The 18,232-nt window shown below is 53.3% G+C and overlaps 1 protein-coding gene across 4 annotated transcripts in view; it reads right to left on the bottom strand.

Moving 5' to 3' along the window:
- Positions 1-9,712, bottom strand: part of lztr1 (leucine-zipper-like transcription regulator 1) — a 104,707-nt gene extending 94,995 nt beyond the window's left edge. For all 4 annotated transcript variants that reach the window (XR_005460107.1, XR_005460108.1, XM_038792579.1 and 1 more), the window contains exon 1: positions 9,459-9,712. Coding sequence is in view for 2 of the 4 variants with exons in the window: in XM_038792579.1 (XP_038648507.1) it covers positions 9,459-9,607 (149 nt within the window). In the remaining 2 variants the exon portion in view is untranslated. The remainder of the gene's footprint in view (positions 1-9,458) is intronic.
- Between the last annotated feature and the right edge of the window lie 8,520 nt (positions 9,713-18,232).

Genomic DNA, 18,232 nt, shown 5'->3' with positions numbered 1-18,232 from the left:
GATACAGTATTGATGATCAATGTGCAGTATAATGCGGACCATCAAGTCCTAGGTGCATTCTCGTAAATCTGTTCTGCACTCTTTCTAGTTTAACAATATACTTTCTATAATAGGGTGACCAGAACTGAACACAGTATTCCATGTATAGTCTTACCAATGTCTTGTACAACTTCAACAAGACGTCCCAACACCTGTATTCAATATTCTGACCAGTAAAACCGAGCACGCTGAATGCCTTCTTCACCACCCTGTCCACCTGCGACTCCACCTCCAAGGAGTTATGAACCTGTACTCCTAGATCTCTTTGTTCTCTAACTCTCCCCAACTCCCTACCATTAACTGAGTAGGTCCTGCTCTGATTTGATCTACCAAAATGCATCATGTCACATTTATCCAAATTAAACTCCATCTGCCATTCATTGGTCCACTGGCCCAATTGGTCAAGATCCTGTTGCAATCTTACATGACCTTCTTCACTATCCACTATGCCACCAATCTTGGTGTCATCTGCTAACCATGCCTCCTACATTCTCATCCAAATCATTAATGTATATAACAAGTAACAGTGGACCCAGCACCGATCCCTGAGGCACATCGCTGGTCACAGGCCTCCAGTTTGAAGAACAACCCTCCACAATCACCCTTTGGCTTCGGTCGCCAAGCCAATTTTGTATCCAATTGGCTACCTCACCCTGGATTCCTTGAGATTTAACCTTTTGCAACAACTTACCCTGCGGAACCTTGTCAAAGGCCTGGCTAAAGTCCATGTAGAGAACATCGACTGCACTGCCCTCATCTACCTTCTTGGTTACCCCTTCAAAAAACTCAATCAAATTCATGAGACATGACTTTCCCCTTACAAAGCCATGCTGACTTTCCCTAATTAGCCCCTGCCTGTCTAAATGCCTGTAGATCCTGTCCCTCAGAATACCTTCGAACAATTTATCCACTACAGAATTGAGGCTAACCGGTCTGCAGTTCCCAGACTTATCCCTACAGCCCTTCAAATACAAGGGCACAACATTTGCTACCCTCCAATCTTCAGGCACCTCTCTTGTGGCTGTCAATGATTTCAATATCTCAACTAGAGGACCGGCAATTTCCTCCAAAGCCTCCCACAACAGCCTGGGATACATTTCATCAGGTCCAGGAGATGTATCTATCTTGATGCGCTTTAATACCTCCAGCACCTCCTTCACTCTAATATTGATTATCAGTGTGTAGTAAGGGGTCTCTGTGAGACAGTATTAATGATCAGTGTGGTGTAGGGGGTATCTGCGACACAGTATTGATGATCAGTGTGGTGTAGGGGGTATCTGTGAGACAGTATTGATGATCAGTGTGCAGTAAAGGCTCTATGTGAGGAGGACTTCCGGTGGCGGCAATGCGGAGCTAAGCCGCACGTTCGGCAGCTCCCGCTTCTATAGGACTTGTGGGCTCTTTTAAGGGCCCCAAACGGCACTGATTCGACGATTCCCGGTGTGTAAAGGGGTCTGGAGCAATACCCCCGGGATTTATGGTGCGGACCCGGAGAGGGGCGAGGAAAAAAGCGGCAGCAGCTCCCCTGGAAAAGCGGGGGAAGGTGGACAAAATGGTGGCCGGTGGAGCCCCCGAGGAGTGGAAGCAGTGGGCGGAGGAACAGCAGGCGGCCCTGCTGCGCTACTTTACGGAGCTGAAAGTGGAGTTGCTGGACTCTCTGAAGGTTACGACAAGTAAGCTGCTGGAGACCCAGACAACCCAGGGTGCAGCGATCCTTGAGTTGCAGCAGCAGGCCTCTGAGCGCGAGGATGAGGTCTCGGCCCTCGTGGGGAAGGTGGAGATGCACGAGGCGCTCCACAAAAAGTGGCAGGATTGCTTTGAGGAGATGGAGTTTCGGTCAAGGAGGAAGAACTTGCGGATCCTGGGCCTCGCGGAGGGGCTGGAGGGGTCGGACCTGCCGGCTTATGTGGCCGTGATGCTGAACTCGCTGGTGGGGGCAGGATCTTTCCATCTGCCCCTGGAGCTGGAGGGGGCCCACAGAGTACTGGCCAGGCGGCCTAAGGCGAATGAACCCCCGCGGGCGGTGCTGGTGCGGTTCCATCGGTTCAGTGACCGGGAGTGTGTGCTGCGGTGGGCCAAGAAGGAGCGGAGCAGCAAGTGGGAGAACACGGTGGTGCGTATCTACCAGGACTGGAGTGCGGAGGTGGCCAAGCGGAGGGCCGGGTACAACCGGACGAAGGCGGTGCTCCACAGCAGGCAGGTGAAATTCGGCATGCTGCCGCCTGCACGCTTGTGGGTCACCCAGAAGGACCAGCATCACTATTTTGAGTCCCCGGAGGAAGCATGGGCCTTTGTGCAGGCTGAAACGTTGGACTCGAACTAGGGATTGGGGACTGTGGGGTGTTTTTTTGTATCACTGTTTATGCTGTTGCTGGCTATTCTGTTTGTTTTTTTTCCCCGCTTTCGGATGATGTTGGTTATGGTTTTGTGTTTTAAGGGGGGTATTGGGGTCTATGGTTGTTCTGCTTTTGTTTGTACGGGGGTGGTGGATGGGTTGGGACTGCTATTTGGGAGCTGCGTTGAGGAGGTGGGGTGGGGCAATGGGAAAGCGCGGGCTTTCCTCTGGTTTCCCGTGCTGCGGGACGAGGGGGGTGGAGCTGGAGGCAAGGGGCGTGGATATCAGTTCCGTTTTCCCGCGCTGGAGCGGTGCCAAGGAGCTGCTGTGGGGGGGTGGGGGTGGTGGAGAGAGAGGGGTGACCCCATATCGGGAGGGGTCGGAGTTAGGGCGGGAGCTGCCGGGGTCAGCAGAAGTCAGCTGGCTCACGGGAGTACTATGGAGGGAGCGTCGCGGCTAGGAGGGGTCCTCGCCTGGGGGGGGGGGGGGGGGGGGGGGGGGGGGAGAAATACCGGGTTGCTGCTGGTGCGGGTCGGGGGGGGGGGGGGGGGGGGGGGGGGGGGGGGGGGCGGTCGGGGTGAGGTTCTATCGCCGTGGGAAATGGACCGATTTGGGGGTGCTGGCCAGGGGCGAGCAGTCGATGGGCTATGGCTAGTCGACGGGGGTGGGGTGCCCCTGATCCGGCTGATCACGTGGAACGTGCGGGGGTTGAATGGGCCGGTGAAGCGGGCCCAGGTGTTTTCACATCTGAAGGGGCTGAAGGCGGACGTGGCCATGCTTCAGGAGACTCACCTGAAGGTGGCGGACCAGGTTCATCTGAGAAAGGGGTGGGTGGGGCAGGTTTTCCATTCAGGACTCGACGCGAAGAACCGGGGTGTGGCGATCCTGGTGGGGAAGCGGGTGGCACTTGAGGCGTCTGAGGTGGTGGCTGATAGTGGCGGCAGATATGTGATGGTAAGCGGTAAGCTGCAGGGGGAGAGGGTGGTGTTGGTAAATGCGTATGCCCCAAATTGGGATGATGCTGGTTTCATGAGGCGTATGTTGGGCCGCATTCCTGACCTCGAGGCGGGGGCCTGATCATGGGGGGGGGGGGGGACTTCGATACGGTGCTGGATCCCTCACTGGATCGTTCTAGTTCTAGGACAGGCAGGAGGCCGGCGGCGGCCAAGGTGTTGAGGGGGTTTACGGACCAGATGGGAGGAGTGGATCCCTGGAGGTTCGAGAGGCCGAGGGCTCGGGAGTACTCTTTTTTCTCCCACATGCACAGGGTTTATTCCCGCATTGATTTTTTTGTCCTGAGTAGGGGCTGGTCCCGAGGGTGGAGGATGCCGAATATTCGGCTATAGCAATTTCGGACCATGCTCCGCATTGGGTGGATCTGGAGATGGGGGAGGTGCAGGACCAGCGCCTGCTTTGGCGTCTGGACGTGGGGCTGTTGGCTGATGAGGAGGTGGGCAGGAGGGTCCGGGGATGTATCGAGAGGTACCTCGAGGTCAATGATACTGGGGAGGTCCGGGTGGGGATGGTGTGGGAGGCTCTGAAGGCAGTGATTCGATGGGGAGCTGATCTCCATCCAAGCCCATAGGGAGAGGGGGGAGAGGAGGAGAGGGAGAGACTGGTGGCGGAGCTGCTGAGTGTAGATAGGAGGTACGCGGAGGCCCCGGAGGAGGGATTGCTGGGGGAACGGCATAGCTTGGAGGCCAAGTTTGATTTATTGACCACCAGAAAGGCGGAGACACAGTGGAAGAAGGCGCAGGGAGTGGTCTATGAATATGGAGAGAGGGCGAGCAGGATGCTGGCGCATCAGCTTCGCAAGCGGGACGCGGCTAGGGAGATTGTTGGAGTGAAGGATAGGGGTGGGAATGTGGTGCGGCAGGGGGCAGAGGTCAATGGGGTCTTTAGGGACTTCTACAGGGAACTGTACCGGTCGGAATTGCCGGTGGAGGTTTGGGGGGGGTGGTGATGGAGAGCTTTTTGAACAGGCTGCGATTTCCAAGGGTGCAGGAGGAGCAGGTGGAGGGACTGGGGGCACCAATCCAGTTGGAGGAGCTGGTTAGAGGGATTGGCCACATGCAGTCGGGGAAGGCGCCGGGACCGGATAGGTTCCCGGTTGAATTTTATAAAAAATATGCGGACCTGTTGGGCCCCCTGTTGGTTCGGACCTTTAACGAGGCATGGGAGGGGGGAGTTTTGCCCCCGACGATGTCACGGGCGCTGATTTCCCTGATCCTGAAGCGAGATAAGGACCCCTTGCAGTGTGGATCATATAGGCTCATTTCACTGCTGAATGTGGATGCCACGTTGCTGGCGAAGATCTTGGCCACTAGAATAGAGGACTGTGTGCCGGGGGTGATACATGAAGATCAGACGGGTTTTGTGAAGGGGAGGCAGCTGAACACTAACGTGCGAAGGCTGCTAAATGTGATAATGATGCCGGCGGCAGAAGGAGGCGGAGATTGTGGTGGCATTGGATGCGGAGAAGGCCTTTAATCGGGTTGAGTGGGGGTACTTATGGGAGGTGTTAGAGAGGTTCGGGTTCAGGGAGGGGTTTATTAAATGGGTGAGATTGCTGTACGAAGCCCTGATGGCGAGTGTAGCGACAAATGGGAGGGGGTCCGAGTACTTCAGGCTCTACCGTGGGACGAGGCAGGGGTGCCCCCTGTCCCCCTTGCTTTTTGCGTTAGCAATTGAGCCTCTGGCCATGGCGCTCAGGGAGTCGGGGAGGTGGAGGGGTCTGGTGCGGGGTGGGGAGGAGCACCGAGTGTCGCTTTATGCAGATGACTTGCTGCTGTATGTAGCAGACCCGGAGGGGGGAATGCCGGAGGTGATGGAGATTCTTGCTGAGTTTGGGAGTTTCTCGGGCTGTAAGTTGAACCTGGGCAAGAGGGAGCTGTTTGTTGTATACCCGGGAGATCAGGAGGAGGGGATTGGTAGGCTCCCGCTAAAAAGGGCAGTGAGGAGTTTTAGGTACCTGGGGGTTCAGGTGGCTAGGAGTTGGGGGGCTCTGCATAAGCTTAATTTTACTAGGTTGGTGGAGCAGATGGAGGAGGCGTTTAAAAGGTGGGACATGCTGCCGCTGTTGTTGGCGGGTAGAGTACAGTCCGTTAAAATGACGGTGCACCCGAGGTTTTTGTTTTTGTTTCAGTGCCTCCCCATTTTCATTCGGAGAGCTTTTTTTAGGAGGGTGAACAGCAGCATTCTGGGATTTGTTTGGGCGCACGGGACTCCGAGGGTGAGGAGGGTCTTTTTGGAGCGGGGCAGGGATAGAGGGGGGCTGGCGCTGCCCAACCTCTCTGGGTATTACTGGGCGGCTAATGTCGCGATGGTACGCAAGTGGGTAATGGATGGGGAGGGGGCAGCATGGAAACGGATGGAGATGGCGTCCTGGGGAGGCACGAGCCTGAAGGCACTGGTAACGGCACCATTGCCGCTCCCTCCAACAAGGTACAGTACGAGCCCGGTGGTGGCGGCTACCCTCAAGATTTGGGGGCAGTGGAGGTGACACAGGGGGGAAGTGGGGGGCTCGGTGGAGGCCCCCCTGCGGGGGAACCACCGGTTTGTCCCAGGGAACATTGATGGCGGGTTCCTGGGGTGGCACAGGGCGGGCATAAGGAAGTTGGGAGACCTGTTCATTGATGGGAGATTTGCTATCCTGGGTGAGCTGGAGGAGGCGTTTGAGCTCCCCCCGGGGAATATGTTCAGGTACCTTCAGGTCAAGGCATTTGCTAGGCGGCAGGTGGAGGGGTTCCCTTCGCTGCCCCCGCGGGGGGTAAGGGATAGGGTGCTCTCGGGGGTGTGGGTCAGGGATGGGAAGGTGTCTGACATCTACCAGGTGATGCAGGAGGTGGAGGAGGCGTCGGTAGAGGAGCTGAAGATTAAGTGGGAAGTGGAGCTGGGGGAGCAGATTGAGGGGGGGACATGGGCGGACACCCTGGAGAGGGTGAACTCCTCCTCTTCATGTGCGAGGCTTAGCCTCATCCAGTTCAAGGTACTGCACAGGGCTCATATGTCCGGGACGAGGATGAGCAGGTTTTTTGGTTGGGGAGGACAGGTGCATTAGGTGTTCGGGGAGCCCAGCGAACGACGCCCATATGTTTTGGGCATGCCCGGCACTGGGGGAATTCTAACAGGGGGTGGCGAAGACGGTGTCGAGGGTGGTAGGATCCAGGGTCAAGCCAGGCTGGGGACTCGCGATATTTGGGGTTGGGGTGGAGCCGGGAGTGCAGGAGGCGAAAGAGGCCGGTGTTTTGGCCTTTGCGTCCCTAGTAGGCCGGCAGAGGATCTTGTTGCAATGGAAAGATGCGAGACCCCCAAGCGTGGAGACCTGGATCAATGACATGGGGGGATTCATTAAGCTGGAGAAGGTCAAATTCGCCCTGAGGGGGTCGGTACAAGGGTTCTTTAGGCGGCGGCAGCCTTTCCTCGACTTTCTGACTCAAAGATAGAGAACTATCCAGCGGCAGCAGCAACCCGGGGGGAAGGGGGGAAAAAAGGGGGGGGGATTTCAGGGGGGCATTGTTTATGTTAATTTAATTTATTGTTAATTTATTTTGTTGTTTATTGGGTTGGAGGGGTGGGGGTGTTCGTTATATGCGTTGTTATGGGTGCCGGGGTGTATGTATTATTGTTATTGTTATTATTGTGTTGTTGTTATACATTTTTCAAAAATCTCAATAAAAATTATTTTTTTTTAAAAAGGGGGTCATGTGAGACAGTATTGATGATAAGTGTGCAGTAAGGCGTCTTTGTGACACAGTATTGATGATCAGTGTGCAGTAAGGGGTCTCTGTGACACAGTATTGATGATCAGTGTGCAGCCAGGGGTGTCTGTGAGACAGTATTGATGATCAGTGTGTAGTAAGGGGTCTGTGTGAGACAGTATTGATGATCAGTGTGCAGTAAGGGGTCTGTGTGAGACAGTATTGATGATCAGTGTGTAGTAAGGGATCCGTGTGAGACAGTATTGATGATCAGTGTGTAGTAAGGGGTCTCTGTGAGACAGTATTGATGATCAGTGTGCAGTAAGGGGTCTGTGTGAGACAGTATTGATGATCAGTGTGCAGTAAGGGGTCTGTGTGAGACAGTATTGATGATCAGTGTGCAGTAAGGGGTCTCTGTGACACAGTATTGATGATCAGTGTGCAGTAAGGGGTCTGTGTGAGACAGTATTTTTTTTTTAATAAACAATTTTATTGAGGTAGTTTTTGGCTTTATAAACAGTTACAGACATCAACAGAAAGAAAGCAAAAAAGGCAAAAATGTGCAAACATCCACGTACTTTCAATACTTCCATCGTAGCATACTGCACAAGCCCGCTTCTCTCCCACTGGTACTACCCGCCATATTTTCCCTCCTACTCTACTCTGATGATCAGTGTGCAGTGAGGGGTCTCTGTGACACAGTATTGATGATCAGTGTGGAACAAGGGGTCTCTGTGAGACAGTATTGATGATCAGTGTGCAGCAAGGGATCTGTGTGAGAAAGTATTGATGATCAGTGTGCAGTGAGGGGTCTGTGTGAGACAGTATTGATGATCAGTGTGCAGTAAGGGGTCTGTGTGAGACAGTATTGATGATCAGTGTGCAGTAAGGGGTCTCTGTGACACAGTATTGATGATTAGTGTGCAGTAAGGGGTCTCTGTGACACAGTATTGATGATCAGTGTGCAACAACGGGTCAATGTAAGACAGTATTGATGATCAGTGTGGAATAAGGGGTCTGTGTGAGAAAGTATTGATGATCAGTGTGCAGTAAGGGGTCTGTGTGAGAAAGTATTGATGATCAGTGTGCAGTGAGGGGTCTGTGTGAGACAGTATTGATTATCAGTGTGCAGTGAGGGGTCTGTGTGAGACATTGTTGGTGATCAGTGTGCAGTCAGGGGTCTGTGTGAGACAGTATTGATGATCAGTGTGCTGTGAGGGGTCTGTGTGAGACAGTATGAGTGATCAGTGTGCAGTGAGGGGTCTGTGTGAGACAGTATTGATGATCAGTGTGCTGTGAGGGGTCTGTGTGAGACAGTATTGATGATCAGTGTGCAGTAAGGGGTCTGTGTGAGACAGTATTGATGATCAGTGTGCAGTGAGGGGTCTGTGTGAGACAGTATTGATGATCACTGTGCAGTGAGGGGTCTGTGTGAGACAGTATTGATGATCAGTGTGCAGTGAGGGGTCTGTGTGAGACAGTATTGATGATCAGTGTGCAGTGAGGGGTCTGTGTGAGACAGTATTGATGATCAGTGTGCAGTAAGGGGTCTCTGTGAGACAGTATTGATGATCAGTGTGCAGTGAGGGGTCTGTGTGAGACAGTATTGATGATCAGTGTGCAGTGAGGGGTCTGTGTGAGACAGTATTGATGATCAGTGTGCAGTGAGGGGTCTGTGTGAGACAGTATTGATGATCAGTGTGCAGTGAGGGGTCTGTGTGAGACAGTATTGATGATCAGTGTGCAGTGAGGGGTCTGTGTGAGACAGTATTGATGATCAGAGTGCAGGGAGGGGTCTGTGTGAGACAGTATTGATGATCAGTGTGCAGTAAGGGGTCTGTGTGAGACAGTATTGATGATCAGTGTGCAGTGAGGGGTCTGTGTGAGACAGTATTGATGATCAGTGTGCAGTGAGGGGTCTCTGTGAGACAGTATTGATGATCAGTGTGCAGTGAGGGGTCTGTGTGAGACAGTATTGATGATCAGTGTGCAGTGAGGGGTCTGTGTGAGACAGTATTGATGATCAGTGTGCAGTGAGGGGTCTGTGTGAGACAATATTGATGATCAGTGTGCAGTAAGGGGTCTCTGTGACACAGTATTGATGATCAGTGTGCAGTGAGGGGTCTGTGTGAGACAGTATTGATGATCAGTGTGCAGTGAGGGGTCTGTGTGAGACAGTATTGATGATCAGTGTGCAGTGAGGGGTCTGTGTGAGACAATATTGATGATCAGTGTGCAGTGAGGGGTCTGTTTGAAGTGTTTGTGGTGAGGCATGTATTTGTGGGATGAGGAGTGGTGTCGGGAAAGGGACATACGAAGCGGACCAGCAAGTGAAAGAAGTTGTTGATGGGAGGTGTTTGTCCCGTGCCCTCGGCTCTCCTCACCTGGCTCCCACAAACTCATCGCAGGGCGGCAGCCTCCTCCAGCGATGCACCGTCTCGAAAGGTCCGAAATTCAGCGTCAAATACTCCACACTGTCCGAACAACTATGATCGAAATCTACGCTCGGGGCCACCTTCGACTTCCCCTCCATGGCCCCGGAGACAAGAACCACCAGGTCCGTCGCCACCACTTCCGATTTCACCTCAGAGACACACCAGAGCCCAAATCAGCAATACAGCGGCCATTATCGAGCGCGGCGCTCGCCGGGAAATGAAGTCCCCGGTGCGCATGTGTATACAAATCAATGGGCAGGAAGCGGGATAAAAGACTACAACCCCCAGAAAGGACTGCGCGGTCAGCTGCCCCTCCCAGGGAAACTACAAGTACCAGAGTGCCTCGCGCCCAAACCTTTGACATCATTACTTCCTTCACCAAAATTCGTGTCACATGGGGAATTGCTGAACCAAGGCAGAATTTCCCAACCAACCCTTTTGACCTCCCAAAGGGGTAGCAAGGTGATTCAGTGGTTAGCACTTTTCATGAGGCCACAAAGGAGCGCATACAAACGTAGTTTATTTACAATAAGTATTTGAAATGAAATGAAAATCGCTTATTGTCACAAGTAGGCTTCAATGAAGTTACTGTGAAAAGCCCCTAGTCGCCACATTCTGGCGCCTGTCCGGGGAGGCTGGTACAGAAACCGAACCATGCTGCTGGCCTGCTTAGTCTGCTTTAAAAGCCAGCGATTTCGCTGAGTGAGCTAAACCAGCTCCTATACATGACACTGTAGATCCAAACTGCGTCTGCCTATCAGGCCGGCTTTATATTCCATACAACTGTACATTGTTTAGAGGTCCCGGCTCCCTTAACGCGGGAGCTCGTATTCTGCAAGGTTCAGAGGGAAGTTAGTTGTTCCCAGTCCGTAAGGTACTTGCGGGCTGTATCATCCCTCCCCACCCCCCAAATTCCGAGGAATCCTCTGGACTCTCTTTGTGCCTGATCGAACATCGTGCCCCCGAGGTGCCAGGTCAGGTGGTGTGAATCTGGAAGGTGAATGCCGCTTCCACTTTGAATGTCTCGATGGTTGCTTCGCCGGTTCTGCAGAACTATTGACTCCCCATCGGAGATTTTTGATGCTTGAGTTTCCATTTCTGAATCGGTGTCTGCAACCTCAGTCACCTCGGTGTCCTGAACCTCTTGGGGTCCCGTTATGGGCTGCTTCGGCATCAGAGGCAACTGGATTAAGGCATTGCGTTAATGAGGAAGCTTTCAAAGAAGCGGTAACCTGGATCGAATATGATAAGACCATAAGACATAGGAGCAGAATTAGGCCACTTCGCCCATCGAGTCTGGTCCGCCATTCAATCATGGCTGATATTTTTCTCATCCCCATTGCCTCTAGTTCAGCTGAAACCAAAGGGGTCGCAGCACATAAACGTAATAGGAATGGAAGAGGAGGAATTTTTAAATTACACTCAGAAATTAATGAATTGTGAACATTCTTTCAAGCAGTATCATGTTGGGTTTCCGACAAGTCAGCATATTTTTGCCAATTCAACATCTCTCACCGCTGCGCATCGGCACAGATCTTCTGCTCAATATCTTTTAGGTTTAGAGAGGAGATGGGGCCTTGGTCTAACATCTCATCCAAATGACAGCATAGCACTTAAACATAGCACTCCCTCAGTACTGCACTGGAATACCAGGTTCGATCATTTTGCTGAAATCTCAGGTGGAACCTGAACCCATCACTTTCGGACTCAGAGACTAGGATGTCTCTGACACCCGATTTTACTAAAGAGAATTGTGAAAATAGACTGAAAGTGTTACTTAAGAAATAGTCATGTAAGTAAGCCGCCATAGTCCCAAAAGATAATAGGCTGCTTTCCCCTTTAATAGGGAAAGCTGACTGGTGGTGATTTGACCTGAGGATCACCACACCTCAGCTGCGGGATGAAGTTGAGAAGGCGGGGCCTTCATGAATAACCCCAACTGGTACGGGAATTGAATTGATGCTGTTGGCCTTGCCATCATGAACCAGCTGTCCAGCCAACTGAGCTGAACCGTGCCCCCCCCCCCCAACTTTAAGAAATATGAAGACAAGAATACACATCAGGCCAGCTTTGGGATGTGGTAAACCGCTGTTACGCCTGTATTAGGTGATGTAAGGTAGGACCTGTACTACAGGTTCGCCGGTAGCCCCTGTCTGCTGGCTCCGCCCAGTAGGAGGAGCATGTCCTCTATTCAGCAGCCATTTCGTCAGCTGCTGTGGGAGGCCACACATCCTACTCCAATAAAGCCACAACTGTATCCAACCTTCGTCTTTGTACAATTGATCGTGCATCAATTTATTGCAGTAAGATTTTCTAAAAGATGGACATCCGAATCAAACCACATCGCCTGCAGCTGGATCCGCACTCAAGCGATGCCAAAAAGGACTTTAATCACTGGCTAGCTTGCTTCGAGGCCGAGATCAACTCAGCGACCACCCCTCCGACGGAGGCTCAGAAGATACAGATCCTGTACTCAAGGTTGAGCTCCAACGTGTTTCCGCTGATCCAGGACGCCCCGTTCTATGCAGACGCCATGGCTCTCCTTAAAAAAAACTACGCACAGAAGATGAACACACTCTTCGCCAGACACGTACTCGCCACTGGCTCTCAACTCCCTGGTGAGTCCATAGAAGACTTCTGGCGGGCCCTAATCCCACTCGTCCGGGACTGTGACTGTCAGGCCATTACGGCCACCGAACATTCCAACCTTCTTATGCGCGATGCGTTTGTAACGGGGATTGGGTCGGACCTCATATACCAAAGACTGCTAGAAGGGCCCACGCTCGACCTAGCTGAGACTAAAAAGCTAGCACTCTCCATGACAGCTCTAAGGGCAGCACGGTAGCATTGTGGATAGCACAATTGCTTCACAGCTCCAGGGTCCCAGGTTCGATTCCCGGCTCGGGTCTCTGTCTGTGCAGAGTCTGCACATTCTCCCCGTGTGTGCGTGGGTTTCCTCCGGGTGCTCCGGTTTCCTCCCACAGTCCAAAGATGTGCAGGTTAGGTCGATTGGCCATGCTAAATTGCCCTTAGTGTCCAAAATTGCCCTTAGTGTTGGGTGGGGTTACTGGGTTATGGGGATAGGGTGGAGGTGTTGACCTGGGGGGTAGGGTGCTCTTTCCAAGAGCCGGTGCAGACTCGATGGGCCGAGTGGCCTCCTTCTGCACTGTAAATTCTATGAATGACGGTCGCCTCACATAATGCTCAGGTCTACCCCTCCGGCCGTGCGGCCCAACCCCTCCTATCCCACGTGGACCCCACAGACGGGCTTTACCCAGCCAGTACGCCTGCACCCCACGCCAACCCACGCACCCCGGGGGTCCCCAATGTTACTTCTGCAGCCAGCAGAAGGACTCCCACCAACGCTGCCCGGCCCGCACTGCCATTTGCAAGGCTTGCGGCAAAAAGGGACACTTCGCCACGGTGTGCCAGGCCCGTGCAGTCGCTGCTATCGCCCCCTCCCCCCTGACCTACACACAATGGGTGCAGCCATCTTCGTCCCGGTCCATGCACGGCCAGTGGGCGCCGCCATCTTCACCTCCGGGGGCCACGCGCGGCCAGTGGGCGCCGCCATTTTCACCTCCCGGGGCCACGTGCGGCCCATGGGTGCCGCCATCTTGTTCAGCTCCTGCAACGTGCGGCCCATGGGTGCCGCCATCTTGTCCAGCCCCCGCAACATGCGGCCCATGGGCGCTGCCATTTGGTCCCCCACAAGATCTTCAGGCGCTCCCAGCTTGTCTCCCCCACGGGGCATGGACGCTGACAACATTCCACGACCTGGGCCCCCTACGCTCTCCATCTTCTGACGCCAGCGACGACCGACCACAGCTCGCCTCAGTGACAGTCACGTCCGCACAACCTGGACACCGCTTCGACCAGTGTGAGAATCAACGGTCTCGTGACCTCTTGCCTGCTGGACTCCGGGAGCACCGACAGCTTCATCCACCCGGATACGGTAAGGCGCTGCTCCCTCGCGGTCCACCCCGCCAATCAAAGAATCTCCCTGGCCTCCGGATCCCATTCCGTCGCGATCAGGGGTTCTGCACGGTCACTCTCATGGTCCAGGACGTAGAATTCAGCGGCTGCTAGGCCTGGACGGCCAATGCAATCTCCAGAGCCTTACCCTCAAATTCGGCGGGCCCCTACCACCACTCCCTGTGTGCGGCCTCGCGACCCTAAAGGTCGACCCACCCTCCCTCTTTGCCAATCTAACTCCGGATTGCAAACCCTTTGCCACCAGGAGCAGACGATACAGCACCCAGGACAAGACCTTCATCAGGTCCGAGGTCCAGCGGTTGCATCAGGAAGGCATCATCAAGGCCAGCAACAGCCCCTGGAGAGCCCAAGTGGTAGTCGTTAAAACTGGGGAGAAACACAGAATGGTCGTGGACTACAGCCAGACCATCAATCGGTACACGCAGCTCGGCGCGTACCCCATCCCACGCATATCTGATATGGTCAATCAGGTTGCGCAGTACTGGGTCTTCTCAACGATAGACCTCAAATCTGCTCATTTGTAAATCAGACCGTCCAAACACTGCTTTCGAGGCGGAAGGTCATCTCTATCACTTCCTCATGGTTCCCTTCAGCGTCACTAACGGGGTCTCAGTCTTCCAAAGGGAGATGGACTGAATGGTCGACCAGTATGGTTTGCGGGCCACCTTCCCGTACCTAGACAACATCACCATTTGCGGCCACGATCAGCAGGACCACGACGCTAACCGTGCCAAATTCCTCCACACCGCTACTCTCCTCAACCTCACCTACAACAAGGAGAAGTGCGTGTTCAGCACAACCCGCTTAGCCATCCTCGGCTATGTGGTCCAGAACGGAGTTCTGGGGCCCGATCCCGACCGCATGTGCCCCCTCATGGAGCTTCCCCTCCCCACTGCCCCAAGGCCCTCAAACGCTGCCTAGGGTTCTTCTCCTACTACGCCCAGTGGGTCCCAAACTATGTGGACAAGGCCCGCCCATTCATTCAGTCCATCCACTTTCCTCTTACAGCCGAGGCACAACAGGCCTTCGCCCGTATCAGAGCTGATATAGCCAAGGCCGGGATGCACGCAGTAGACAAAACACTGCCCTTCCAAGTAGAAAGCGACGCATCAGATGTCGCACTTGCCTCCACCCTCAATCAGGCAGGCAGACCCGTGGCATTCTTTTCCCGCACCCTTCATGCCTCAGAAATTCGGCACTCGTCTGTCGAAAAAGAGGCCCAAGCTATTGTTGAAGCTGTGCGGCATTGGAGGCATTACCTGGCCGGAAGGAGGTTCACTCTCCTCACTGACCAATGGTCGGTAGCCTTCATGTTTAACAACACGCAGCGGGGCAAGATCAAAAACAATAAAATCTTGCGGTGGAGAATCGAGCTCTCCACCTATAATTACGAGATTTTGTATCGACCCGGCAAACTCAACGAGCCCCCAGATGCCCTATCCCGAGATACATGTGCCAGCGCACAAGTAGACCGACTCCGGGCCCTACACGACAGCCTTTGTCACCCGGGGGTCACACGATTGTACCATCTTGTCAAGGCTTGCAATCTGCCCTACTCTGTCGAGGAAGTATGGACAGTCACCAGACGCTGCCAGGTTTGTGCGGAGTGCAAGCCGTACTTCTACCGGCCGGACCGTGCGTGCCTGGTGAAGGCCTCCCGCCCCTTTGATTGCCTCAGCGTGGATGTCAAAGGGCCCCTCCCCTCCACCGATCAAAACATGTATATTCTCAGTGTGGTCGATGAGTACTCCAGATTCCCCTTCGGCATCCCGTGCCCCGATATGACGTCTGCCACCGTCATCAAAGCCCTAAACACAATCTTCGCTCTGTTCGGTTTCCCCGCCTACATCCACAGTGACGGGATCCGCATTCATGAGTGATGGGCTGCGTCAGTTCCTGCTCAGCAGGGGTATCGCCTCCAGCAGGACGACCAACTATAATCCCCGGGGAAACGGGAGGTCGAGAGGGAGAACGGGACGGTATGGAGGGCTGTCCAACTAGCCCTACGGTCCAGGAACCTCCCAGCCTCTCGCTGGCAGGAGGTGCTCCCTGATGAACTACACTCCATCCGGTCACTGCTGTGCACCGCTACGAATAACACACCCCATGAACGTCTTTTTGCCTTCCCCAGGATGTCCACATCCGGAGTGTCGCTCCCCACTTGGCTCGCAGCTCCAGGACCGGTCCTGCTCCGTAGGCACGTCCGACTCCACAAGACGGACCCTTGGTGGATAGGGTGCACTTGCTCCATGCCAACCCCCAGTATGCCTATGTGGCGTACCCCGACGGCCGCCAAGATACTGTCTCCCTCAGGGACCTGGCACCAGCAGGTTCCACCCATACACACTTCTCCGGCCCGGCGCCACCCTCCCCTCCTCAGGCGCTCCCAACATTAACGCCACCAGGACCATCCCTCCTTCCCTTGCCCACGCCAGAGGATGAAGAGGATTTTGGCACACTCCCGGAGTCATCCAACATCAGGCCAGCATCGACATCGCCAGCATTGACATCGCTGCCACCACTACGTCGCTCCCAGCGGAATATCAAGGCATCAGACCGGTTGAATCTCTAACTGGCACCAAACTTTCAAAGGACATTTTCTTTTCCTTTTTCCTGATAAAACACAGTACATAAATTCACTACTGTATATAGTTCTCCACCACCCCCGCCGGACTCATTTTTAACAGGGGGTGAATGTGGTAGACCGCTGATACACCTGTATTAGGTGATATAAGGTAGGACTTGTACTACAGGTTCGCCGGTAGCCCCTGCCTGCTGGCTCCGCCCAGTAGGAGGAGCGTGTCCTCTATTCAGCAGCCATTTCGCCAGCTTCTGTGGGAGGCCACACATCTTACTGCAATAAAGCCACAGTTGTATCCAAACTTAATCTTTGTACAATTGATCGTGCATCATGGGACAGATGTGAGGAAGAATCTGTTTACACAGAAGCGTGAACAATAATTGGACTGATTACCAGCGAGGAAGATTATGGCTATGGCTCTGTATTCATCTCAGAAAATAAGTAAATTGGTGCATTGGGAATGCGGTATATTTATTATTCAGGAATGACTAGATGAAATGGGTCATCTTCATTAAAATTTCCTTTGTAACAACATTTCTGAAGATCTACTTGGGAACATAGGAGCAGGAGTAGGCTATTTGGTCCGTCAAGCCTGCTCCGCCAGGGGGACACGGTGCAGGAAGGGGTTTGGGGGGGGGCAGGGGGGGGAGGAGAGAACACAAGGTGAACACAAGGAAAAGAAACGGATGGGTCTCAGATTGGCTTCCGCAGGTAACGTGCAGGTTGAAGGAACAAGATGGTGCCATAAGCAACCACCTTGGAGGGTCCCTAAACAAAGGGAAACTCTTCAGTGCAGAGGTTCACCACATGGTCGACATACAGTTGGCATGTTGGGTGCACCCAAAGGGAAACCCTGGAGTGCAAGGACCTGGCCTCATGGTCAGAACGGCGACCGTGGCCATTTTGGATGGCCCCCTAACAAAGGAAATCCCGGAGTGCTGGGGTGCGTCCACCAGATAAGTATGGTTGATCTCACAGGAAGGTGGGGACAGAAATCTCCCACCAGGATAGTCACCTGGAACATTTGATGACTTAATAGCCCAGGAAAAGATCCAGAGTCTTGGCCCATTAGAGAAGTTTGAAAGCTGACATAGTCTTCCTTCAAAAGGGTGAAGGGCCGACTGTGGGTGATGAAGGGTTGGGTGGGACAGACATACCATTCATGTTATGGAATGAGGGTTATGGGAGCATGTTAGTCGAGTCCTGCTAAGGTCTAACCCATCCATCTTGTACAGGTCTCAACTGTCCCAGAACTGGCCCTGAAGCCTCAAAAATCTGATGCCCTCCTTCCCACACCAATTATCGAGCCAATCGCTCAATCTTACTGTTCCTTTGCTCACTACCAAGTGTCACTGGCACCAATCCTAACTGCTTTTGAGGTCCTGCTTTTTCATTTCTTTCCTGACCCCCTAAAATCTGCTTTCAGGTTCTCATCCCACTTCCTGCTTATGTGGTTGGTATCAGTATTGGCCATGACCTCTGGCTGTTGATCCTCCCCAGACGAATGTCTGTCGCTGCTTTGTGATATCCTTGATCCAATGGAGTTAACATACCATCTTGGAGTCATGACGGCAGCTACAGAAACACCTTTCTGTTTCACGAATGAATTTCCCACCACTAATGCTCTTCTATTCTTCTTTCCCCCTTCCTCGGCAGCTGAGCTGCCTCAGACTTTGGCTCTTGCTGCATGCTGTAGCCACCTGGCTTGGCCACTTCCTCACACAAAATGGAAGAACGCAAAGGTTACAGGGAAAAATGGACAGTTGCAAAGAGACAAGCAGTTTGCAGAATCCCCTGTGTATTCTAGCTGCTAAAGAAACCAGACAGCATTGTAACTAATGAGCTGCGCATATTAAGTGAGTGATTCCCGTTGATTCCCAGGCACAATGGGCACAACAATTAGAAGAGATTGAAACATTCTATAGAAGGTCAGACATCCCGGCGCCAGTGGAGTCTGGAACAAAGGACACAAATAAGGTGGAAAGAACCGCCCAGTGATCGAGGAACAGCCCCGTTATTGGGGAAATTCAAATCAATCAATTGGGAAGAGACCCAGTCGATTGCAAGTTTATAGAGGGTCCGCCCAGAAGGGCACAAAGCCCCTGGGACCTATAAAAGTCAGGTCCCAGGACTGATTCTTTCTTCT

The sequence above is a fragment of the Scyliorhinus canicula genome, chromosome 1, assembly GCF_902713615.1.
Source record: "Scyliorhinus canicula chromosome 1, sScyCan1.1, whole genome shotgun sequence".
Lineage (NCBI taxonomy): Eukaryota > Metazoa > Chordata > Chondrichthyes > Carcharhiniformes > Scyliorhinidae > Scyliorhinus > Scyliorhinus canicula.
Note: the sequence above shows the minus strand (reverse complement) of the source record. Positions and strands in the feature narration are given on the sequence as shown.